The 27,100-nt window shown below is 41.5% G+C and overlaps 1 protein-coding gene across 2 annotated transcripts; it reads right to left on the bottom strand.

The window, feature by feature from the left end:
* On the bottom strand, positions 311-26,193 carry LOC109243474 (sucrose transport protein SUC4-like). 2 transcript variants are annotated; one of them, XM_019410428.1, is made up of 7 exons: positions 25,430-26,193; positions 22,742-23,484; positions 21,756-21,819; positions 21,632-21,675; positions 3,858-4,017; positions 2,900-2,965; positions 311-496 (listed from the first exon to the last, which is right to left on the bottom strand). In XM_019410428.1, exons 1-5 carry the CDS (start codon positions 25,923-25,925, stop codon positions 3,859-3,861), a joined length of 1,506 nt encoding a protein of 501 aa, XP_019265973.1. In that variant the 5' UTR covers positions 25,926-26,193; the 3' UTR covers positions 311-496; positions 2,900-2,965; position 3,858. The 2 variants fall into 2 exon arrangements, with proteins under 2 accessions (XP_019265973.1, XP_019265965.1); XM_019410420.1 differs by lacking the exon at positions 311-496 and adding an exon at positions 1,885-2,147.

Raw genomic sequence — 27,100 nt, forward strand, 5'->3', positions numbered from 1 at the left:
AGAGGAGTGAATCAAACTAATATAACTCAGCAGCAGTGACCTCGAGGCAGGCTTAGAACAATAAGAAAAATTAAGTAATAAAGTAAAGTAAGAACAGTAGATCTAAAGGACAATGCTGATGAACATTAGGCGAAAAAGGTAGAGAGTATATTCTTTTCTCAATGATAAGATAGTCCCTACAAATGATTGGGGTCCCCTTTATATAGTAGGGGAACCCTAAATAAGGTATATTTCTATTTACAGTAAGAAATATTCTTGGTACAGCTGTCTAACCACCTAGTACGGAATTGTATGATCCTATTCCAGGATTTGCGCCATGATTTTGGGGATATGGCAGGAATCTAGCTCATTCGGTTATAAATTCATAACGGTACTATTTCGGGATCGAGCATACTCAGCCCTGGCACTCCTCGTACTCCCATCTCTCGAGCATTGCACTCTGTCTTCGAGCTTGAATCTGGTTCACCGGGATCGAACTCGACCTTGCCAATATTCTCTGGTAAAAGAAATCTTTATTTATCAACAAGCTTCCCACATAAAAGATCATAGACATTGTTGGATTCAAAAATAACAAATCATGCGAAAGCTAATAAAACAAACCTTGAAGGCGATCAATCAGACGGCATAGAGAAGTATATTAAAAAAGACATAATACTTTAATATGATTTGGTCAATTGATCAACATATGAAAAATTAACATAAAGAAAAAAGACACCACTTGTTGAGTTTGAAAATAACAAGGCGTCACGTGAAAGTAAATAAAGCAAACCTTGAAGACAATAAACATGCAGCATATAGAAGTATATTAAAACAGACATAATACTTTAATATAATTTTGGTCAATTAACCAACATATAATAAAACTAATATTAAAGAAAAATGTCACGGAGAGAAAAATCTCTCTAGACAAATATATTATGGATGTTATTATGTTGTTGTGTGAAAAAGGATTCTCAATTTATAAAGGCCACAACATTTTCTTCCAAGAAAGGAATTTATTAAATATGAAAGAGATCTATATTTTTTTATACTCTTCCTTTAAGTAAAAGAATAAATCTAAATAAGTTAAGAAAATCAGAACAAATTTCTAACAGAACTATTAGCCATCAACCACGACTTATGAAATCAAATCACCACTGTCATGCACAAACTTCATGATTCCAGCACACCTTAATTTATCACTAACGTAGCTAAACACGCAATATTTTTTATAAAAGAATAAATCCTATTGACAAACAAATATTATTAACTGTATAGTCTTGTCTAATGGCAGATCGTGGTATTCCCCAGCTGCAATTTCACTTTTAGGAATGGCGGGCAGCACGGGGCGACTTCTGTTTTTACCCACCCAGCCCCGGCCCACATAGCATTTAAACCCGCACTCCACCCACCCCACACCACAGCTTTTTTTAAAAACAATTTGTCTTTTTTTTTTTTTGTTGCCAGTAGTTGCATAATATAAACATGCCACAAACATTTGCACGACATCTTAAATTTTCACTTAAATTCACATATAGAACCTTGAACCAGTAGGAGTTCTTCGTGACTCTTTTGCTTATTCGACATTGAATGACTACTACTAAGATCGCCATTTTTACTATTGAGCGAAGCCATGATTTTTCAAGAGCCTTTTGGCGAATGTCTTAAAAAGCAGCCCAAAATTGCCTTATGTTTGGTCTGCTCCTGGCCGACTGGTAGCAGCTCTGGAGCATGCGTCCCCTCCCCCCCCCCCAAGTTAAAATTTGAACTTTTTCTTTTCTTAATAAAAAAAACTAGTACCACCTCTTGTATACCTTTTTTTTTCTTTTTTATTTAATTATTTTCCCCGTCTCTCTCTGTCTTTTATTGAAATCCTAAATTTTTTCTGAACATTATAAAGAAAAATAAGACCAAACGAGATTTAATTGCTTTAACCTAGATCTGTAAATGAAATCAGATGAATCACTTCCTTTTCAGGATATTAGCTATGGACACCATCTCCATGATCATGACAGAATGACAAAAGAACAACACTTGTTGCCAACAACTCATCCCATATAAAACAGAGCCAACCTTGCATCCATTATTTTTGAGCAGAACAAGATGGAACCTAGTCTAGTGTTCTCAAACAACACGCAGGGGCGGATTGCAAAGGCTTCGGGAAGGACCTATTCAGCACAAAAGTTGGATTTTAGACTTTATGAAGTTAACAAATTCACCCATTCATGGGCATTTAAAAGAAATCTGCAGTTACCGGCGCTAAGCCACCCACAGTAAAATGTGGTTGCAATTTCCATAAAGAGATCAAGTTAAGAACATCTAGCCATGAAGAGTAAGATTGGAGCGATACAGGGGAGTTCAAAGAAAACCGGAAAAACCACACCAAACAAGTTAGGCAGATGGGAAGAAATTACCTAGCGTTTTTTGTCTTTGACGGGATTTAAACCCTGGTCTCGGAGGTTTTCACCCACCCACCTCATTGACTGCTAGGCTACTCTTGGGTGCAAAAATAAGTATGGTTGGCATGGATTAGACTTATTTGGCTTAAGCCTTCTAGGTATTTGCGATAGGAAGAGAAAACTCATTTACGGGTTACACTTATACTTGGAGAGAAATGAAGTGCACAAAGGAGCATACTCCATTTCTCAAGTCTCTTACTGTTACCTGAAGTTTGCTCTGTCCTAGAAAGTGGAGAATCAGTACACAAAAGTTTGTTGAGGACACTTTGACTAACATGATGGGAAAAGAATAGCCGTGTGAAAGAAATCATAACGTACGGAGGGAACATTGACTCATTAAATGAAAAATAAATAAAAAAGATCTATATACAACAATTGCCTCCAAAAGAAAAAACCATACTTCAACCTTTAGATCGATGAATTGTCAAAAAGGCAACAGGATACTGGCAAAGATTAAATACCTGCCAAACCCAGTGCTGGAGAATAATCGGCACCATTGTACTTGCCTTTCGCCAGGGCAAACAAACCTACCACAGAAATAAAATATAGTCAGCTGATAGTTTACAAAAAGGTAAAGGATGGTGGAGCAGATAAACCTAGAATCAGGACTCCCCATTAAACTGTTACAAAGTGTTAATAAGCAAATGATAGGCTTTTGTTCTACAATCATGAAACTACTATAAACAAAGCTTTTTCCGAAAAATAAACGAACATAACAGTACTAAAAGGAAGGATAAAAATAAGTTTAAATTGCATCTCAATTAGTGAGCATGAATTTGTGGATGGATTTTAAATGAATGAATTTCCAATACACAAGTTTAAACACTTCAAAAAATGTGCATCAAAGTGGCAGAGTATCGTGCACTGGATTGTTTAGAAGCAACTATAGCCAGCAATACTTCATAAGCAGTTGGGACTTGGGCATAGTATCCTTTTTTCTCTTTCAAATAAATAGGACTTGGGAATAGAGTATATATCTGAATCTACTCTGCACAGTATCAACTGCAGCGATGGTGATGTTTGTGCCGAATTCTTATACTTGAAATATGTTCACTGACCTGCTGCAGTTTGTGTTGGTTAATTGGGACAGTTCGCACCAATTAGAAAATAAGTAAAAATTCAACAAAGTTGTCTTTTTTTCTCTATCCACAATAATGAGAGTGTCGCTTTTGACATGAATGCAGCTTGGTTACTATTGAAAATTGAATTAACCAGGTAAAGAAACCAACAAAAAAAGTGGTAGGGGCTCAGTGGCAGCCCAACTATAAAAATCCATTTACCCCCGTCACCAAGTTGTCCTAATAGGAATTGGGTGGAGAGATTTTCGGTTAGAGGCATAATAAAAGGCCTTTAACTCAGGATAATTGCAATGCTACTCCATAGACCAAAGATTGATAGTTATACTTGGATAATAGATACCTCAAGCATGGATCTTGGACTTCTCAACTCGTGTTCGAGGAATTGCCAGGATTGCTATAAGTCCACCGGCAAATGCTGAAACTGCTGCCACAACCAAGGCTGGTGAGTTGCCTCCACCAAAGAGCTCATCCCATGGCCCGCTTCCAAGTGAAACCAACATCTATGAACAATAACAAAATGAATCTCATTTACTGGCTTAGACGTCTTCTGGAAAGTGACAAGATGCGTGCTAATTAAAGTGCAGAAAAATTTTCCTCCTGGAAACACTCCGATAATAACAATATTATTGCAAGTCTTTGCTAAGCCTAGTAAGTTTTTCACTGAAAAGAAGGGCAGGGGAAAACACAGCTAAATAGATCAAAATGGCGAGTTACATCGTGGAAATGCCTCCATATTATAAAAATATTTATTTGCCAGCGATTGACAGCACTAACTTGTCATCATAACTGATGCTTTTTCCCCCTCTCAATTGTAGCAGAGAACATACCAGGATTATATATAATGCAAAGAGCAAAATTTGAGTTAGTGGGATAAAAGAGGTGAAACATTAGAAGACTCATAATTTCATTTCCTCTGCCACCTTCTAACTTTTATAGTACAATAAACACATCCATGAAAAGCCTAAAGTACTTCATAATTTTCCAGACCTTACTATTTAACCCACAAAGTATATACACTAACCTCCTACTTTGGGAAACCTGCAAATCACTGCCCCCTTAGAATGAGGCGAACAGTGTTAGGTTCCATGTTTAAATGTCAAGAAAGGTTCATTTACCGGTGTAGCTTTATAACAGGGAAGTTTATAATGCTGCTGAACAAATATACACAAACTATGCATTTTGTTCATTTAAGAAATATAATGTTTTCCAATAACCAGGAAATTTCTTCCCCCCACTAGCTTGGGACGGAAGGATAGTTATTATTGTTGCAATAGTAACTGAGAAATCCCCTATGGGGTAGTGATATTAGGCTGTATAGACGATATTTACACCTTAATTATACTATACTTTATTGTTGTTTTATAGGCGAAATGATAACAAAATGCTCTAATTGGTGTTCTTTTGCTTCGTAGGGACTAATCCAAGTTAGGAAGAACTATGGAGTGTTTTGGAGTCAATAATGTGAAGAAAACGTCCAATCAAGAAGCACCCGAGCGTAAAGAAGCAAAAAGTGGACTGGGGTGGAATCCACCGCGACCACGGTGCACCGCGGTTGGACCGCGGCAGGAAACTAATGCGAGGCAGAATGTTTGGCCTTCACCGCGGTCGAGTCGCGGCCGCGGTGAACTGTGCAATTGCCCAGACTTTTGGGACCAAAGTGTAACTCGAAGAAAACTTGTTCCAAACCCTTATAAACTCAAGAAGCTCGCCGAAGAAAAGATTAAGCTTGTTCTTTTTTTACTACTTTGGAAGCAAGAACAAGTGTGAGAAAATCAACCAAACATTAGAGTTTTTCTATCTCCTTTTAATTCTTACAATTACACATTATGAACAACTTTGTAGTTTTATCTTGTTTTGTTATGAGTAGCTAAACAATTGATCTAGGGTTGATGGAACCAATTGTTGGTTGAAGTTTTGACTCAACTTGTTTTTTTTTTTTTTTTGATTTGCACCGGGTGTCTGATAATAGGTGAATTGAACTATGATTAAGCCCTAAAAGGACCACTTTCTTGTAGAGTTTTTATGGTAAAAGTGATAACAAAATGCTCTTAAAAGTGTTTTTCATGTTTTGCAGGTTACATACAATAAAAGAAGGCTATGGAGTACTTTTGGGATCAATTATGGAGGAAAAAGAGGCCAATCGCATAATAACAACCGAATGCACCATGTGAAATGCACAAACCAGAACTGGAGATGAACTGCCGCGGTCTCGGCGTAACCGCGGTCGGACCGCGGCGAGAAGCTATTGCAGATTCAGAGAGGTCATTTGGCCGCGATCCTAGTGTAACCGCGGTAGGACCGCGGCAGGAGGCGTAAAATTGAGGGACTGAAGTGCAAAACACGGAATTCTTAGCCCAAAAACCCTATTTAAACAATAGAACTCGCCCAAGGGAGGCATGTAATATTTTTAGAGAGTACTTTGGCAAGGAAAACAAGTGTGAGAGATCACCCAAAACATCATTACTCTTATTCTTCTTATTTTTCTTGCAATTTATGGTTATGAATCTTTTAGTAGTTTATTTCCCCATTGTCATGAGTAGCTAAAAACCTTAATCTAAGGTTTTGGTGGAACCCGTTGGGGATGACTTGGTTGTTTTATTAATATAATTGAATTTGGTTGTTAATCTCTAATTGTTCAATCTATGTTTTGATTGTGGATTAGTTGAAAGGGCCCTCAATTATCCGTTCCTAGTTATTATGTATCTACTTGAGAGAGAGTGCATATTTAGGTGATTGTATGAACAACATCACTCCCGGAGTATAGACAAGAGTCATAACCGAGGGTTTAGGGGTTGGATTAGACATAACGAAACCCCGGGTGCAATCTAAGTGAATTGTATTGTGAAATTAGCTAGCGTAGCTTGAGAGAGTGCGTCTAGTAGATTATCATAATTACTTGAGAAAGAATTATGATAGCTTGAGCGTTCATGATTGTTAGAGACAACTAAATCGTAGTTATAAGACATATACAACCAAGGAAATTACCAACGGGGGAAACCATTGCCTTAGACTTTATTCCTACTGTTTACACCTCAAGTTTAGTTAATTTTCAACTGTTAATTACTTTCAGTCTTTAGTTGTTAGAAAATAAACCATTGTGAATCAAAAAGTTTGGGAAAACAGATTGTGTGAATTTAGTAAATCTGACAGTAGTGATTGATAGGTTAGTTCCCTGTGGTTCGACTCTGGGCAATAATACTCAGATTATGTTTGCAACGCCCGCATAGTCTTTTGTGAGACTCAGTTGAGCGCGATCAGTGTCCGAGTCTCTAAGAGCCCCGACTAATCCCGGGGGTGCACAGGCCCTCGGCAAGGAGTTTCCCGCAAGTGCACCACGGTTAATTCAGGTTTTACCCAGTCCGATGGCCCTCAGAAATTGTTTGCACCAAGTGGGTTTCGAACTTGAGACCTTGAAAGGGAGCAAACTCCAAGACTCAAGTCAATTGCCACCAAGCCAACCCCTGAGGGTTTTGACTCAACTTGTTATAATCGAGTCGGATTTATTATATGATTGTTCAACTACGTTTTGTATGGTGATTAATTGAATGGTCCCTTGATTAATCGTGTCTAATTGCCTTATATTGCTTGAGAAAGAATATTAGGTTAGACTGCTGTTGAACAACACCACTTTTGGGTAATTGAAGAGATTCATTACTTGAACTGAAAAGTGGGGTTAGAGATAACGAAACTTTGGTGGGATAATTCAGAGCTGCACATATTGTCAGCTAGAGTAGTTCGAGAGAATGGTCTAGTAAATTATCGTAGTTGATCGAGAGATAATTACGATAACCCATAGCTCATAATCCTCATAGAGTATTATGGCGAGATTATAGCAAAAGAGTTAAGACCTAAAGTAGCAATTAGGGAAGTCAATGCCCTAGACCTTTTTACCATTGAATTATCTTTGACTTAGCATATTGTTATTTTTAATATCATTTGAAGTAGTTAAACAAAAACCAAAGATTTATTGATAAAAATTTTGCATCAGGAAATTGGTTGAGTTGATAATAGCATTGCCAAGAGTTGTAATAGATAGGTTAGTTCCCTGAGGATTCGACTCCGGACTTAAAACCGGATTATATTTGCAACAACCGCTTTGTCTTTTAGAAGGCATAGTTGGGCATGATCAAATTTTGACACCGTTGCCGAGAATTAACGGTGTTATTTATTACAACTTAGAAGTAGTGTTAAAATTATTAGTTTAGATCAATTTTCGAAGGTTGACAAGAGGGGTTGCTCTGATGGTAAGCAACCTCCACTTCCAACCAAGAGGTTGTGAGTTCGAGTCTCCCCAAGAGCAAGGTGGGAAGTTCTTGGAGGGAAGGATGCTGAGGGTCTATTTGGAAACAGCCTCTCTACCCCAGGGTAGGGGTAAGGTCTGCGTACACACTACCCTCCCCAGACCCCGCTAAGTGGGATTATACTAGGTTGTTGTTGTTGTTGTTGTTGTTGTATCAATTTTCGAAGGTGTTAAACAATTTTTGTTTTCATTGAAATTCTCACGTTTGAACTCTTATGGGATTCAGGTGTATGCCTAGAAATTCTTCGAGGACTGGAGAACTGCTTGAAGGACTCTCAGACCCCGAGAAAACATTCAGGGCATTGAACCGTGCTAACAAGAGGATCCAACAATCACAACAATCACACCAGCTTGAAATTCACATGGGTGACGTAGAGAACGTCAACAGAAAAATAAGGGATGAGCCAGCTGACCCAAACGTCAGAGTGATGGCACCTCATGTGCCAGAAGCTGCACTTTATGATTGGGCACAGCCGACAGCCGACAACCTGGCTACTGCCATAGCTGTGCCCCCAATTCAAGCGGAGACATTCCAGATCACCAACAACATGCTGCATCTTCTGCAGAATAAGGGATTGTTCTCCGGGTCACACATTGAAGACCCTCAGCAACACTTGAAAAATTTTCTGTCGATTTGTGTGACCCAAAGGCAGCCAAATGTGACCCCATCAGCTATCAAGCTGTTACTGTTCCCGTTTTCTGTGACTGGGGAAGCTCAGACTTGGTTGAATTCGCTCCCTATAAATTCCATGGTCACCTGGGAGGAATTAGTCAAGCAGTTCCTGAATAAGTTCTACCCGCCCAATAAGACTGCAAGGCAGATTGATGAAATATTGCAGTACAAGCAGCAGCCGACTGTGAGCTTGCAGGAAACTTGGGAAAGATTCAAAGGGATGCTAGTGAAGTGTCCTCACCATGGTATTCCAGACCAGATGCTCGGCCAGAGGTTCTACATGGGGTTAGCTGACAATCTAAAGGCGAATGTGGATGCTTCAGCTGGAGGTGCATTTTTTAGTAAGACATTCACCGAGTGCAAAGTCCTTCTTAACAAGATGTCCCAGAGTTCGGGGTGGATGACGAGAGGTACAACACTGGCACCCATAGTGCATTCAGTTCCTCTTGACCCAAATAATTCGCATGCAGAGAACATAGCCACACTGACTCAGATGAGTATATTGACAAAGAAGATTGATGAGATGGGTACAAAGCAAGTGCATACTGTTGACACAACAAATGGAGGACTGTGTACACCCTGCGTTAATCAGTCTTATGTGTGGTCATGGAGTAGAGAAGGTGACAACCAAGGGTTAAGAGAAGATATGAATTATGTCAACAACTTTGGGGGTCAGAGACAAGGAGGACAACAGTGGAGAACGGCACCAAATCAGCAATACAGACCAAACATGTCACAGCCTGGAGGTATGCAACCCCAAGGCCAAATGGTGCCATACAAGAGACAACAGGGCTATCAACAGCAGAACCAGCAACAATTGACATATCAGCCACCTCCTCAGCAACAAGATAACAACATGGTAGAGATCAGGGGTATGCTTCACCAACTCATTGGAACAAATAGTAAGATGCAGGAAAAGTTGGCAGTACATGATTCAGCAATAAAGAACATTGATACTCAGTTGGGGCAGTTGTCTATGGCTTTAAACAACCGCCCCCAGGGAACATTGCCAGCAGACACAAACATTAACCCCAAGGAGCAAAACCCGAATCAACTGATGGCAGTACGTCTCCGGAATGGGAGAGATTTAGACAAAGAGCAGGAAGTTGCACAAGCCAGCAAAGAGACTACGCCAGCCACTCCAGTTCCATTAGAGGTAGATGAACCAGCAGAACTTACTGAAGTGGTGGTTGAACAAGTTCAAGAGGATAAGGGTAAAGCTAAAGAGAGTGAACAACTTGCAGAACAGGTGGTACCTCTTGTGCGACAGAACCCCAACGGACAGAAGCCAGCAAACAGTGCTCAAAGGGTGATACCTGCACCATTCCCTCAGAGACTGGTAAAACAAAAGAAGGAAGATCAATACAGGAAATTCATGGAGATGCTGCGTCAAATTCAGTTGAATATTCCTCTGATGGATGCCTTAAGGGAGATGTCGGGCTATGCAAAGATGATGAAGGACCTAATGTCACGAAAGTTTGATTTTCAGGACCTATCCACAGTAACTCTGACTCAGACATGCAGTGCAGTGGTGACAAGACCCATGGCTCAAAAGATGTCTGACCGAGGTAGCTTTACTATTCCATGCACTATTGGGAGTTCTGCCTTTGCAAAGGCATTATGTGACTTAGGAGCCAGCATAAACTTGATGATGTTGGCCATATATACCAAACTGGGCATTGGCAGAGCTAGACCGACTTCGATGCTTTTGCAACTGGCCGACCGCACGGTAAAAAGGCCGACCAAAATTCTTGATGATGTGTTGGTACAAGTGGGGAAGTTTGTGTTCCCTGCAGACTATGTTATTCTGGATTGCCAGGTAGATGAGGAGATACCTATCATTTTAGGGAGGCCATTCTTAGCCATTGGGAGAGCACTGATCGATTGTGAAACTGGGAAATTAAAAATGAGATTGAACGATGAAGAAGTCATATTCAACGTTCAGCAATCCATGAGGAGACCCGGTGAATATGCTAATTGATCCCTAGTGGAGGCAGTGGATGTGATCCTGCACGAAGATGATGTGACCCTGACTGCTAAAGATCCATTGGAGGCTTGCCTTACAAATTTAGAGGAGTTGGATGGTGAAGGGTTGGCTGAGTGGGTCATGGCACTCGAAGGCCAAGGATTCTGAAAAAGGGAACCTCACTTCGAGTCCCTTGAGTTAGAAAAAAGGGCTACACCTCCGGCAAAACCATCAGTAGAGGAACCACCCAAACTGGAGCTGAAACCACTCCCAGCTCACGTCAGGTACGTTTTCTTAGGGCCTGATTCTACTTTGCCTATTATTATATTATCCGGTTTGCTAGATGTACAGGTAGAGCAGCTCCTACAGGTATTACAGGAATGTAAGACTGCCGTTGGTTGGACCATGGCAGACAGAAAGGGTATCAGCCCAGCCTTGTGTATGCACAAGATTCTCTTGGAAGAAGGGCACAAACCTTCCAGAGAACATCAACGAAGGTTGAACCCGAATATGAAAGAGGTGGTGAAGAAGGAAGTGATCAAATGGTTAGATGCGACTATCATCTTCCCCATCTCTGACAGCAATTGGGTCAGCCCTTTTCAATGTGCCGAAAAAGGGGGAATGACGATCATACAAATGAGAATAACGAGTTGATCTCGACTCGTACAGTCACAGGATGGCGGATTTGCATGGATTACCGGAAATTGAACACAGCCACCCGGAAGGACTACTTCCACTTGCTATTCATTGACCAAATGTTGGACAGGCTGGCCGGGCGATCTCACTTTTGTTTCTTGGATGGATATTCAGGGTACAATCAGATCTCAATCGCCCCCGAAGACAGAGAGAAAACATCATTCACTTGTTCGTATGGCATCTTTGCCTTTCGGAGAATGCCTTTTAGGCTTTGCAATGCACCGGCGACATTTCAACGGTGCATGTTAGCCATTTTCACAGGCATGGTGGAGGACATTATGGAGGTTTTTATGGATGATTTCTCCGTGGTGGGGGATTCATTCGAGGACTGTCTTCACAACTTAAGAGGAGTGCTCAGAAGATGTGTGGAGACAAATTTAGTGCTGAACTGAGAAAAGTGCCATTTTATGGTACAAGAAGGGATAGTCCTGGGGCATCGAGTGTCTAGTAAGGGAATCGGGGTTGACCATGCTAAGGTTGACGTGATTCAGAAGTTGCCACGCCTACTTCAGTCAAGGCGGTGAGAAGTTTCCTTGGGCACGCCGGGTTCTACAGGCGATTCATAAAAGATTTCTCTAAGATTGCTAACCCTTTATGCAAACTCCTTGAAAAGGATCAACCATTTGTGTTTTCTAATGATTGCAGTTTGGCATTTGAGGAGTTGAAGAAGAGATTGGTGACTGCACCCATCATTGTTGCACCCAACTGGGAGCAACTGTTTGAGCTCATGTGCGATGCAAATGATTATGCTATAGGAGCAGTCTTGGGGCAGCGAAAAGATAAACTGATGCACCCGATTTACTATGCAAGCAGAACGCTAAGCGGTGCACAACTCAATTACACCGTGACGGAAAAGGAGATGTTGGCTGTCGTTTTTGCATTTGACAAATTCGGGTCATACTTGGTTGGCTCAAAATTTATTGTTTACACTGACCATGCAGCAATTAGGTACCTAATAGAAAAAAAGGAGTCAAAGCCACGCTTGATTCGCTGGATTCTTCTGTTACAAGAATTCGATCTGGAGATACGTGACAGAAAAGGGACAGAGAACCAAGTAGCTGACCACCTCTCAAGGTTGGAAGGAGCTGAAAAGAAGGTAGAGGTTGAGAATATAGCAGAGACATTCCCGGATGAACAGCTATTTGCGATGACAATGGAGGAGGCACCGTGGTATGCTGATATTGCTAATTATTTAGCAAGTGGTATTGTACCTTATGAACTATCCTCAATTCAAAAGAAAAAGTTCTTTCGTGATTGTCGGTCTTATTATTGGGATGAACCTCTATTGTTTAAAATATGTGTAGATAACATGATCCGGCGGTGTATCCCCGAGAAAGATCAACATTCTGTTTTGCTGGCTTGCCATGCTTCACTATATGGTGGACACTTTGGAGGAATTCGGACAGCAGCTAAGGTGTTGGAGTCGGGCTTGTATTGGCCAACTCTGTTCAAGGATGCCCATGCTTGGGTGCCAAAGGACAGGCAACATATCTCGCAGACACGAGATGCCAATGACCACAATTCAAGAGGTGGAGGTTTTTGACATGTGGGGGATCGACTTCATGGGGCCATTTGTCAGCTCGTATGGTAACAAATACATAATGGTAGCAGTTGACTACGTCTCCAAGTGGGTCGAATTAGTGGCTCTCCGACCAATGATGCTAAAGTGGTAACAGGCTTTCTAAAGAAGAACATTTTCACACGTTTTGGCACCCCAAGAGCTATACTCAGTGATGGCGGAACCCATTTCTGCAATAGAGCGTTCGCACGGCTTTTGGAAAAGTATGGAGTTCGTCATAAAGTGACCACCCCGTACCACCCACAGTCGAGCGGGCAAGTTGAAGTGTCCAACAGGGAGATTAAAAGTGTCCTTACAAAAACAATGAATGCAACAAGGACTGATTGGGCAAAGAAGCTAGATGATGCATTGTGGGCGTACCGCACAACCTTCAAAACCCCAATTGGTATGTCACCGTACAAGTTGGTGTTTGAAAAGGCATGCCACCTTCCGGTTGAGCTCGAGCATAAAGCACTTTGGGCATTGCGGCAGTTGAACTTGGACATGGAGACAGCGGGCACTAACAGAGTCATCGAGTTACACGAGCTAGAGGAATTCAGGTTCCAGGCATTCGACAGTATTGTTACATGAGGTGCATATTGACCGGGCAGCTAAGGTGTTGGACTCGGGCTTGTATTGGCCAACTCTGTTCAAGGATGCCCATGCTTGGGTGCCAAAGGACAGGCAACATATCTCGCAGACACGAGATGCCAATGACCACAATTCAAGAGGTGGAGGTTTTTGACATGTGGGGGATCGACTTCCCGGTCAATATGCACCTCATGTAACAATTTCTTAGACGCCTTTGCATTGTACCTGTCCTCCGCCGATTTGGAGACAAACCTAGTGCTGTCAAACTGTGGCGCACTAGCTTGACCCCTAGCTCTCGAGGAACTCCCCAGTCCACTAGCGGAGGACCCTGTGTTGCGTCTCTTCCTAGATGGATGCATTTTACCTGTCAAACAGAGAAGCGCCTATCAGTGAGGGTGTGAGATGTGTGAACTATGGGTGGTTACTCAGACTTCACCACAACCATGGTCACATTAGCCCTTGTGAACTATGGGTGGTTACTCAGACTTCACCACAACCATGGTCACATTAGCCCTTATAACTCCATTGGGGCAATTCCCCGAACACCTTGTGAGCAAGACACTTCCTAAATCATATAGCCCATATGGATACATTAATGCTTCCCCCAAATCACAAGTTGTACTACACCATTACACCCCACAACAATTAGTTCAACACCCACATACATACACCTCTCCACCACATTATACACATAACCCCTTAACAAGCAACCACACAAACGAAATTCAAAAGAAAAAAAAAGAACAAAAATCTACTAAAAATACTACACTATTAAAAACATGAAACTAACATAAAAACTAAAATAAAAAGGTAGGGGGTAGTGACATACCTTGATGGAAGAGAGAGTGAGAGGAATGGAGATGGGGAAGTACGAGAAGTGAAGAAGAAGAAGAGATGAGGGAGATGAGATAATAGAGTTTTAGAGAGAGAGAGGAGATGGGGAAGTGAGAGGGGGCGAGTGTTTGAATGCAATTAAAAGGGGTTTTTTTTTGGAAAAGAAAATAAAAATTTAAATGAACTTACCTGGGCGACGGAAATTACCGAATCACCGCGGTGGAGCCACGGTGGGTTAAGAAAATCGAGGTAGAATACTTGGCTTCTACCGTGGTCGAGCCACGGTCCCACCGCGGTCGTGGTGGGTCTGACAATTGTGAGGCAGAATACTTGGCCTCTACCGTGGTCGAGTCGCGGTCGCGGTGCGATGCCCCTTTTTTTTTTATAGGAAGTTTTATAAGAAACAAAAACAACATTCGTGGGTTGCCTCCCACGCAGCGCCTGATTTAACGTCGCGGCACGACGCAAGCTCGGATCATAACTCCTCATTCGCGTACTGGGCACTTCCAACTTTATTATCTCTCTATCCCCTTTCTCATCTGCCATTCCAAGGTAATGTTTCAACCTTTGCCCATTCACTGTGAACTTATTCGTCCCATCTTCTGATTCAATCTCAACAGCTCCACTTGGGAACATTTGCACCACTCTGAAGGGTCCTGACCATCGGGACTTCAACTTACCCGGAAACAATCTCAATCTGGAGTTGTATAACACTAGCACTCCGGATTTGAAGTTTCGGTCCACGATGTGCTTGTCATGCATTAGTTTCATCCGTTCTTTGTATAATCTAGCACTGTCGAATGCCTGGAACCTGAATTCCTCTAGCTCGTGTAACTCGATGACTCTGTTAGTGCCCGCTGTCTCCATGTCCAAGTTCAACTGCCGCAATGCCCAAAGTGCTTTATGCTCGAGCTCAACCGGAAGGTGGCATGCCTTTTCAAAAAACACCAACTTGTACGGTGACATACCAATTGGGGTTTTGAAGGTTGTGCGGTACGCCCACAATGCATCATCTAGCTTCTTTGCCCAACAGTCCTTGTTGCATTCATTGTTTTTGTAAGGACACTTTTAATCTCCCTGTTGGACACTTCAACTTGCCCGCTCGACTGTGGGTGGTACGGGGTGGTCACTTTATGACGAACTCCATACTTTTCCAAAAGTCGTGCGAACGCTCTATTGCAGAAATGGGTTCCGCCATCACTGAGTATAGCTCTTGGGGTGCCAAAACGTGTGAAAATGTTCTTCTTTAGAAAGCCTGTTACCACTTTAGCATCATTGGTCAGGAGAGCCACTGCTTCGACCCACTTGGAGACGTAGTCAACTGCTACCAATATGTATTTGTTACCATACGAGCTGACAAATGGCCCCATGAAGTCGATCCCCCACATGTCAAAAACCTCCACCTCTTGAATTGTGGTCATTGGCATCTCGTGTCTGCGAGATATGTTGCCTGTCCTTTGGCACCCAAGCATGGGCATCCTTGAACAGAGTTGGGCAATACAAGCCCGAGTCCAACACCTTAGCTGCTGTCCGAATTCCTCCAAAGTGTCCATCATATGGTGAAGCATGGCAAGCCAGCAAAACAGAATGTTGATCTTTCTCGGGGATACACCGCCGGATCATGTTATCTACACATATTTTAAACAATAGAGGTTCATCCCAATAATAAGACCGACAATCACGAAAGAACTTTTTCTTTTGAATTGTGGAGAGTTCATAAGGTACAATACCACTTGCTAAATAATTAGCAATATCAGCATACCACGGTGCCTCCTCCATTGTCATCGCAAATAGCTGTTCATCCGGGAATGTCTCTGCTATATTCTCAACCTCTACCTTCTTTTCAGCTCCTTCCAACCTTGAGAGGTGGTCAGCTACTTGGTTCTCTGTCCCTTTTCTGTCACGTATCTCCAGATCGAATTCTTGTAACAGAAGAATCCAGCGAATCAAGCGTGGCTTTGACTCCTTTTTTTCTATTAGGTACCTAATTGCTGCATGGTCAGTGTAAACAATAAATTTTGAGCCAACCAAGTATGACCTGAATTTGTCAAATGCAAAAACGACAGCCAACATCTCCTTTTCCGTCACGGTGTAATTGAGTTGTGCACCGCTTAGCGTTCTGCTTGCATAGTAAATCGGGTGCATCAGTTTATCTTTTCGCTGCCCCAAGACTGCTCCTATAGCATAATCATTTGCATCGCACATGAGCTCAAACAGTTGCTCCCAGTTGGGTGCAACAATGATGGGTGCAGTCACCAATCTCTTCTTCAACTCCTCAAATGCCAAACTGCAATCATTAGAAAACACAAATGGTTGATCCTTTTCAAGGAGTTTGCATAAAGGGTTAGCAATCTTAGAGAAATCTTTTATGAATCGCCTGTAGAACCCGGCGTGCCCAAGGAAACTTCTCACCGCCTTGACTGAAGTAGGCGGTGGCAACTTCTGAATCACGTCAACCTTAGCATGGTCAACCTCGATTCCCTTACTGGACACTCGATGCCCCAGGACTATCCCTTCTTGTACCATAAAATGGCACTTTTCCCAGTTCAGCACTAAATTTGTCTCCACACATCTTCTGAGCACTCTTCTTAAGTTGTGAAGACAGTCCTCGAATGAATCCCCCACCACGGAGAAATCATCCATAAAAACCTCCATAATGTCCTCCACCATGTCTGTGAAAATGGCTAACATGCACCTTTGAAATGTCGTCGGTGCATTGCGAAGCCTAAAAGGCATTCTCCGGAAGGCAAAGATGCCATACGAACAAGTGAATGATGTTTTCTCTCTGTCTTCAGGGGCGATTGAGATCTGATTGTACCCCGAATATCCATCCAAGAAACAAAAGTGAGATTGCCCGGCCAGCCTGTCCAACATTTGGTCAATGAATCGCTGGGGGAAGTGGTCCGTCCGGGTGGCTGTGTTCAATTTCCGGTAATCTATGCAAATCCGCCATCCCGTGACTGTACGAGTTGAGATCAACTCGTTATTCTCATTTTGTACGATCGTCATTCCCCCTTTTTCGGCATATTGAAAAGGGCTGACCCAATTGCTGTCAGAGATGGGGAAGATGATAGTCGCATCTAACCATTTGATCACTTCCTTCTTCACCACCTCTTTCATATTCGGGTTCAACCTTCGTTGATGTTCTCTGGAAGGTTTGTGCCCTTCTTCCAAGAGAATCTTGTGCATACACAAGGCTGGGCTGATACCCTTTATGTCTGCCATGGTCCAACCAACGGCAGTCTTATATTCCTGTAGTACCTGTAGGAGCTGCTCTACCTGTACATCTAGCAAACCGGATAATATAATAATAGGCAAAGTAGAATCAGGCCCTAAGAACACGTACCTGAGGTGAGATGGGAGCGGTTTCAGCTCCAGTTTGGGTGGTTCCTCTACTGATGGTTTTGCCGGAGGTGTAGCCCTTTTTTCTAACTCAAGGGACTCGAAGTGAGGTTCCCTTTTTCAGAATCCTTGGCCTTCGAGTGCCATGACCCACTCAGCCAACCCTTCACCATCCATCTCCTCTAAATTTGTAAGGCAAGCCTCCAATGGATCTTTAGCAGTCAGGGTCACATCATCTTCGTGCAGGATCACATCCACTGCCTCCACTAGGGAGCAATTAGCATATTCACTGGGTCTCCTCATGGATTGCTGAACGTTGAATATGACTTCTTCATCGTTCAATCTCATTTTTAATTTCCCAGTTTCACAATCGATCAGTGCTCTCCCAGTGGCTAAGAATGGCCTCCCTAAAATGATAGGTATCTCCTCATCTACCTGGCAATCCAGAATAACATAGTCTGCAGGGAACACAAACTTCCCCACTTGTACCAACACATCATCAAGAATTTCGGTCGGCCTTTTTACCGTGCGGTCAGCCAGTTGCAAAAGCATCGAAGTCGGTCTAGCTCTGCCAATGCCCAGTTTGGTATATATGGCTAGCGGCATCAAGTTTATGCTGGCTCCTAAGTCACATAATGCCTTTGCAAAGGCATAACTCCCAATAGTGCATGGAATAGTAAAGCTACCTGGGTCAGACATCTTTTGAGCCATAGGTCTTGTCACTACTGCACTGCATGCCTGAGTCAGAGTTACTATGGATAGGTCCTGAAAATCAAACTTTCGTGACATTAGGTCCTTCATCATCTTTGCATAGCCCGGCATCTCCCTCAAGGCATCCATCAGAGGAATATTCAACTGAATTTGACGCAGCATCTCCATGAATTTCCTGTATTGATCTTCCTTCTTTTGTTTTACCAGTCTCTAAGGGAATGGTGCAGGTATCACCCTTTGAGCACTGTTTGCTGGCTTCTGTCCGTTGGGGTTCTGTCGCACAAGAGGTACCACCTGTTCTGCAGCTTGTTCACTCTCTTTAGCTTTACCCTTATCATCTTGAACCTGTTCAACCACCACTTCACTAAGTTCTGCTGGTTCATCTACCTCTAATGGAACTGGAGTGGCTGGCGTAGTCTCTTTGCGGGCTTGTGCAACTTCCTGCTCTTTGTCTAAATCCGGAGACTTACTGCCATCAGCTGATTCGGGTTTTGCTCCTTGGGGTTAATGTTTGTGTCTGCTGGCAATGTTCCCTGGGGGCGGTTGTTTAAAGCCATAGACAGATGCCCCAACTGAGTTTCAATGTTTTTTATTGCTGAATCATGCACTGCCAACTTTTCCTGCATCTTACCATTTGTTCCAATGAGTTGTTGAAGCATACCCCCGATCTCTACCATGTTGTTATCTTGTTGCTGAGGAGGTGGTTGATATGTCAATTGTTGTTGGTTCTGCTCTTGATAGCCCTGTTGTCTCTGGTACGGCACCATTTGGCCTTGGGGTTGCATACCTCCAGGCTGTGGCATGTTTGGTCTGTATTGCTGATTTGGTGCCGGTCTCCACTGCTGTCCTCCTTGTCTCTGACCCCCAAAGTTGTTGACATAATTCATATCTTCTCTTAACCCTTGGTTGTCACCTTCTCTACTCCATGAACACACATAAGACTGATTAACGCAGGGTGTACACGGTCCTTCATTTGTTGTGTCAACAATATGCACTTGCTTTGTACCTATCTCATCAATCTTCTTTGTCAATGTACTCATCTGAGTCATGAGTGTGGCTATGTTCTCTGCATGCGAATTATTTGGGTCAAGAGGAACTGAATGCACTATGGGTGCCAGTGTTGTACCTCTCGTCATCCACCCCGAATTCTGGGACATCTTGTTAAGAAGGACTTTGCACTCGGTGAATGTCTTACTCAAAAATGCACCTCCAGCTGAAGCATCCACATTCGCCTTTAGATTGTCAGCTAACCCCATGCAGAACCTCTGGCCGAGCATCTGGTCTGGAATACCATGGTGAGGACACTTCACTAGCATCCCTTTGAATCTTTCCCAAGTTTCCTGCAAGGTCTCAGTCGGCTGCTGCTTGTACTACAATATTTCATCAATCTGCCTTGCAGTCTTATTGGGCGGGTAGAACTTATTCAGGAACTGCTTGACTAATTCCTCCCAGATGACAATGGAATTTATAGGGAGCGAATTCAACCAAGTCTGAGCTTCCCCAGTCACAGAGAATGGGAACAATAACAGCTTGATAGCTTCTGGGGTCACATTTAGCTGCCTTTGGGTCACACAAATCGACAAAAAAATTTTCAAGTGTTGCTGAGGGTCTTCAATGTGTGACCCGGAGAACAATCCCTTATTCTGCAGAAGATGCAGCATGTTGTTGGTGATCTGGAATGTCTCCGCTTGAATTGGGGGCACAGCTATGGCAGTAGCCAGGTTGTCGGTTGTCGGTTGTGCCCAATCATAAAGTGTAGCTTCTGGCAGGTAGGCTGGCCAATCCCAAGTTGGAGCATAAAGTCGACACTCAAGGGAGTATGGACCCACCCCAAAACCCTCCTACCACTTAAATACCAAACTCGTGATGTGTGTCTACCACACAATCTTTAAACCAAAGTCCTAGGGCCATCTAACAAATTTAATCTTAAATTGCTAAATCAAAGAATCAAAAGCAAAAGAAAGAAATGCTGATTTTAGCAAAAAGCAAGACACTAAGAAGTTTGCTCTGTAGAAAAAATCCAGCTGATTTCTGTTGACTTTCAGCAGACCAAGTGACTTCTTTTGAATCTAAATAGAGACTCTCTTATTCTGACAAATCCCCTCAAACTCAAAGTGGGAAAACAAACCTGAGTTTGCTTATTTTGAAAACATAGAAAGTCAATGCTGAAACTTCGCTAGAATAGTACGCAATCACCAAAAAGAAAAACGGTGTTGGAATTCTTTGCTCCAGAAAGTTGTTGGTAACTGTACAGCGAAAAAAAAGTGCTACTTGCACTACTCATTGAGAGAGATCTGTTCTGACAGAACATAGCATAATTCGAACTGGCAAAATAGCAACAAGAAATTCAAGGTTTAGAGGAAGCCGATCGTCATGTAGAAAGTCGTAATGGCTATCTCGATAGAGATGAACAGTGCTTGAACGATCTTAGAGAGCAAAGCGGTGTCTGCACAATTGCCAGAGAGGAGCGGTGCATAAATGGTTGCCGGAGAGATGAGTAGTGGCACCCGTTGCTGGAGAGAGGAGAAGTGCCAGAAACCAAAAGGAAGAAATGAAAAGAAAAAAAAATTGGCTAGACGAGCAACACATATTGTACCCGCAGGTAGTGGAAGTTGTTTGAGTCTTTACCAAGAACAGTAGAAGCTGTGACACCATGTGATTTTAGAAGAAACTTTTCATTGACTTGATTAAGTAACAATGTCCAAGAGATGCTCTTACATAGGAGCATAAGCTATGAACAATATGGTAGGTATTCCTTTTCAATTTTGGTAAGGTTAAAGTAAATGTTCTATCGAGTACTAAATACAGAGTACTTTAAGGTGTCTTATAGAGTATTTCATAAGATATTTTTAATTCAAATATAAAGATTCTAGACACATGTTGGCCTGGTGGCAATTGACTTGAGTCTTGGGATATGCTCCCTTTCAAGGTCTTAAGTTCGAAACCCACTGGGTGCAAACAATTTCTGAGGGCCATCGGACTGGGTAAAACTTGAATTAACCGTGGTGCACTTGCGGAAAACTCCTTGCCGAGGGCCTGTGCACCCCTGGGATTAGTCGGGTCTCATAGAGACTCGGACACCCGGTGCAAATCAAAAAAAAAAAAAGATTCTAGACACATTTTCTCTATATTCTAACACTAAGTACATTACAAAAAAATTCACAAAAGAGATACCCCTTTCCACCATTTCCACCTACTTTTGGCTAGAAACATCATTAACTTTATTCCCCTCCCCTTCTCTCCTTCTCCTTTCTTTTCTTCCTCTAAGATACTTAAAAAAAAAAATCATTTCTCCTATGCCTCTGTTTCTCTCCAGTGCTTTCACTCAAAACATCTGGAAGGGCTGAAATTTTGTGACAAGCCCTTTTTGGATCCATAGAATTAGTGGCTTGGAAGCAACATGAAATAAAAAGAAACCAAAGAATAGATGAGCAAAACGATACCTGTGGAATCACAATTGCTAGATTCAGAACACCCATTGACAGTCCTGCAAGGTTGAAAGCAGTAATTGAACCATTACTTTCTATTTGATACATGGATAAGCTAAAGAGACATAATTCGACCTACCTTGTCCTAGCCCTAGAGCTTCAATCCTAGAGGATACCAACGCATATGGAACACTGTATGTTATCTGCAAAGAATTAGTTTGGAGAAAAAAACAATCAGAGCCTGAACGAAGTTCTCTCCAAGCCAACATAAATATAGTGCTTATGCTAAAGCCTTCTGTAATAGTTACCTCCCTCTAATACCCTTCCATATCATGTCACAGTTGATAGGCTTCAAGATTCAGTCAGTTACACAATAATATCATATCAGCTTATAGAAGTTTGAAAAGCAACAGATTTCAACTGTCATCAGCTTGCAGTATTGTCTACTCGAAAGAAAAGAAAGAGCGAAAGCGAGCAAGCTGTCAACTGACTGACAAAATCTGACGTTGTTTCAGAAGACAAAAGGGAAGAAGAGATAGTTTCCAAATTTTCAGAAGAAATAAAATATCTTCTCTTGAGCCCTAAGACAAGAGGGGTTGCTCTGATGGTAAGCAACCTCCACTTCCAACCAAGAGGTTGTGAGTTCGAGTCTCCCCAAGAGCAAGGTGGAAAGTTCTTGGAGGGGAAGGATGCCGAGGGTCTATTTGGAAACAACTTCTCTACCAGGGTAGGGGTAAGGTCGGCGTACACACTACCCTCCCCAGACCCCCCTAAGTGGAATTATACTGGGTTGTTGTTGTTGTTTGTTGTTGTTCTCTTGAGCCCATAAACTGCTTATTAAACGACCTACTTATTTCCCTGGCCCTTAACTCTTTATAATAAAACAATGTAAAAGTTCTAAATTTCCTTTCAGTTCTCCATCATTTTCCATCTTATTTTCTTTCTTCCCCTAGTTTCAAACAAAGGCATAGAGTAGAAAAGAAAAGACAGATAGCAATTGGTTGTCCATAAATAATCAGGAGAAAGGAGATAACTTGCAGTTTAGAGGTGTTTAATCTTTCCATTCTCCAACATATACATGTGTTAGTGCATAAGAATTTAAGGATACAACTTGAAGTAACTTACTGCCAGTGGGATCCCAAGAATAGCAAATACTACTAGTGCAGCGATAACAATGCCATCTGGGGGAAGATCCAGACCAATGTCCATGTTATTCCGAACAACACTAATTATAAGCATTGCTATAAAGCAGAGACACATGACTATGTTTGAAACTCCCCATGTGAAACCAGCCCCCCATTTCCGACAGAGCTTCTCCATGAAAACTGATGTTATTCCAAGGAGCACTGAGTTCAACATTAGACCCAATGCACCCATTCTAACTCCAGTACTATAGTTCTTTCCATCATTTGGCTCACCACCATAAATCTCTCTTCCAAACCAATCAGTATCGAACAACAAAAATGGAAACCATCCTATCCAAGTCAGAGCAGTGACAAGCAGGATCGCCCAAACTGAAACTGGGAAGAACTTGAAAGTTCCAAATAATTCCCAGAGAAAAGCTTCTTCTTGACTATGGCTTGATTCTCCAATCTCTTCGGTAGTATGAGGGGCAACCTGACTGGGACTTAGAGGCTGCTCATTGGCTGCAGATATGCTGATATATGTAGTGCTTGCAATAAAAATAATGTCAATAACAAAAGCAGCCTTGAGATTGGCACAGTTGACAGTGCATGCAGAACTGAGGGTAAAAGGAAAGATCTTGAACCAGCCACTGTAAGATCCAGTGGCATAGCCAAGGATGTTACCAATAGCCATAAACAAGGAGAAGTATGCATTTGCTACTCGAGTTCTTCTGTGATCCTTTCCTACCATGCATAGAGATCATAAGAAAGATGTCACAACTTTTAAGACAACTTCCCGAAGTAATAAATAGTTACAGATTGAGAATACCCTGTCGTTAATGTAAGTTGGTGTCTTTTTTTATAAGAGACAATACATGTTGGTTTCTTATCAAAAAATTAAGTTGGTGTCTCACAAAAGATTCTACCAAGCGTTTCATATTCTTTGCCGTATTAATGATGCTCTAACTTCATATATTTCTACTTTAATCCAAGAAGCCCTCTGCCTCAAATCTGATAACTATAACTGAACAATGCCACCATTTTCATCGATTTCTCTATTCTTTATGCATATAATGCTCTCCCCCAAATGGGAAGTGCGGCCGAAAAATGAAATGACCATATAGAAAGGACATATTACTAGCTCCTTAGTAACAAAGTACGCCGCAAGCCCAAACAAGTTGGGGTAGGCAATATGAATCTGAAGTCTGAACATGTCGTACCACTTAAGCTCATCTACCATGAAAACATAATTAATGAACTAAATAAGCAAATGTTTATTCTTAAAGAAATTAGAAAACTGAAGTAGGATTCTGAAAAGCCAAAGCTTGTAGACTATGATATATATTTCCTACATAAGAGATTTAATTTGGATTTTTGCTTTTTATTATAAGGTAGATAACAGATTAAATATGGATCTTATAATAGTCGTCTCATTTTTAATTAAAAGAGAGAAACATAAGTATAATGTCTACTACAAAAGAAAATTTACTAAAAAGTAAAGGGAACAAATTGCAAGACAGTTGTGACAACATTAATACTCTCTCCGATCTAGTTTGTATGAACCTTTTCGCTTTCTGAGAGTCAATTTAACTAATATTTGAAGCTAAATTATACTCCCTCTGTTTCAATTTAGATTAGGTTGTTTGACTCAGTACGGAGTTTAAGAAAAAGAATAAATTTTTTAAAACTTGTGGTATTAAAAGCTTAAGGGGTAAAAGTTTTGTGGGACTATGACATTTATGTGGTTATAAAAACTTCTCATTAAGGGTAAAATAGGTAAAAAATGAAGAGTTTAAAGTTGAATTATTTCTAAATTTAGAAATGTGTCATTTATTTTGGAATAAACTAAAAAGGAAAGTACCTCATCTAATTTGAAACGGAGGGAGTATTATATTAACTCAATATTTAAATATTAAACTTTAGATATTCAAAAACTATCCGAAAAATAGTACTAAGCTACCGTTCTTCTCATGTCAATATGACGAAAAAAAAAAATTTCAAAATGTTGGTCAAAGTTTACATAGTTGAATCTCGAAAAGTGAAAAGGTTCACATAAACTGAAACGGATGGAATATTATTAAATAAAAACAATGCAAACTATACTCCCAAGGAGATAAAATTACCAAGTGATTTTTCCTATCTGCCTAAGCTTTAGAGGACCGAGTTACCCGGTACTTGTGTTGGCGGACCGTGGGAAGTAGCAGGTACCCGGAATAGTAGAGGTGCGCTCAATGGACACCACTGTCATTAAAAAAAAAAATATACATCTTATCGATGAATAATTTGCTCATCAGCCCATTGATCAGCCAATCGTATAGGTAGTATATTGTGGGTCTGCCCCGCTACATAGGGGAAGGAGCAGCATTGTCCACTGCACTAAATACGAGTTCTAGCACTATAACTTTACACGCACAAGTCGGAAAAAGTATCCATCGCGTTGCCACGAATGATTGTCGATTTCTCCCAGAAGAAAAGATTATTCCATTGAAAGAAACAGAGAATTTACCCACAAAAATGGAAAAATAAAAATAAGGAAGACTACCAAATATATGAATCAAAATGACAAAGTTATAAATTCAAAGATCAAATGCAGATAAAGAAGCATAGTAGAAAATGCAATAGCAGAAAAATCCACAAGCACGTGCTTAAAAAAATACTAGTAATAGTTAAAATTGAAAGGAGAGCTTACTAGTAAGATCAGCAAGAAGAGCACGGCAAGGTCCTTGAGTCAAATTATTAGCAACATCAAGCAGCCAAAACCCTACTATAAAAGCTGCGATAGCCCGCACTTTTGTCTCACCCCTATCGCCAAACAACCAACCAATATCAGCTGAGAAACCGATGATCAACACAGCAATCATGATCGACACAGCTCCGGCAACAATAAACGGCCGCCGGCGACCGAACCGACTGGTACACCGATCACTCATGTGTCCAACCAAAGGCTGAACCAGCAAGCCCGAAAGCGGCCCGCACAGCCATATTATGCTAGCCCACGCGTGAGGAATTCCGAGCTCTTGCACGTATGGTGTGAGTAGTGACAGCTGTAAAGCCCACCCGAATTGTATCCCGCCGGCTACTGATGCCACTCGGAGGAGTAGCCTCAACGGCACTCTGGCCCGGCCCGGTTCTCGGCTCGGCCCGCGGTTATGTCGCGTTCTGTGTCCTCTATGACCTTCCGGCATCGTGGAAGTATCTGTATTTCCACGTATACATGTACGTTATATATACGTGTCTAGTGTGTGCGTGTGTGTGAGAGACAGAGATAAATGGTGGAAAGAAAGGTGGTGGAATTGGTGTTGGAAATGGAGTTGGAGGATCATAAGAAAATGCCCTTGTATTACACATGATATGTTGGGAAGGGGTTGAGATAAATATGGACAAGGAGCGAGGAAAATATGGGAGAGCTATTTTTAGTGTTTGATTCCCAGCTTGCCGAAAAGCTGGTGATTGGACTTGTTATTGTGAAATGTGGACTTTTGTTACATCTATGAACTGCTATCATTTGTTACTTTGCTTAGTAAAATCAAAGAATTATCTTCATGAAGTTATCCAGATAAGCGACAAGCGAACAAGATTTAACATATTGGGTCGGAGAAATATATTGTTTTTTCCATTTAATTTACTTACCAAAATTTTTGTATTTTGTTTTACACTGTTTTCAATCAAACATGAGCCTTTAAAATCACGACGTAAATACTATTTTCACCGCATGAGAAGTAAGAGTCCGTTTGGATGGGCTCATTTTAAGTAACTTTTAAGTCAAAAGTCATAAGTTAGGAATTTTAATTTTTGGCTTTTGGCTTATTTTTGTCATTTTAACTTAAAAATAAGTGTTTTATCCAAATACTACAAAATCGATTAAAAGCTATTTTGGCTTAAAAGCACTTCAAATAAGCCAATCCAAACGGGCTCTAAATCTAACTCGTTAGCTGTTTAAATTTCACGTTATAGCCAGTTTTCGGACTGGTCAATCAAAAATAGCCAGCGTTTACCAGGTCAATGAAAAATAGCCACTATTTTGCTGCAATAGAGACCGGTCCAGCATAATATACTGGAGTTCGGTGCACTTGTGTAGGAACCCCAGCATATTATGTTGGACCGATATACTTTGTTGGCTCTAATATAATATACTGGAGACTGGAGCACCGGTGCTCCAAACTCCAGTATATTATACTGGACCAATATACTTGCTGGAACTCCAGTATATTATGCTGGAGTTCTAGTGTACTTATGCTGGAACTCCATCATATTATGCTGGAGTTCCAGCATACTTATTCTGGAACTCCAGTATAATATGTTGGAGTTCAAGTATACTTATGCTGGAACTCCAGCATAATATACTGGAGTATTTTCCGGG

The sequence above is a fragment of the Nicotiana attenuata genome, chromosome 2 (assembly GCF_001879085.1).
Source record: "Nicotiana attenuata strain UT chromosome 2, NIATTr2, whole genome shotgun sequence".
Taxonomy (NCBI): Eukaryota; Viridiplantae; Streptophyta; class Magnoliopsida; order Solanales; family Solanaceae; genus Nicotiana; species Nicotiana attenuata.

What these genes read in the sequence shown, in the direction of transcription:
- LOC109243474 (XM_019410428.1), bottom strand. Translation starts at nt 25,925, where the DNA reads ATGCCGGAAGGTCATAGAGGACACAGAACGCGACATAACCGCGGGCCG. An exon ending in TTCTTGGGATCCCACTGGCA is followed by an intron (nt 21,820 to 22,741) that starts GTAAGTTACTTC and finishes AATTCTTTGCAG; the next exon opens with ATAACATACAGTGTTCCATA. An exon ending in TAGCAATTGTGATTCCACAG is followed by an intron (nt 4,018 to 21,631) that starts GTATCGTTTTGC and finishes TATTGTTCATAG; the next exon opens with ATGTTGGTTTCACTTGGAAG.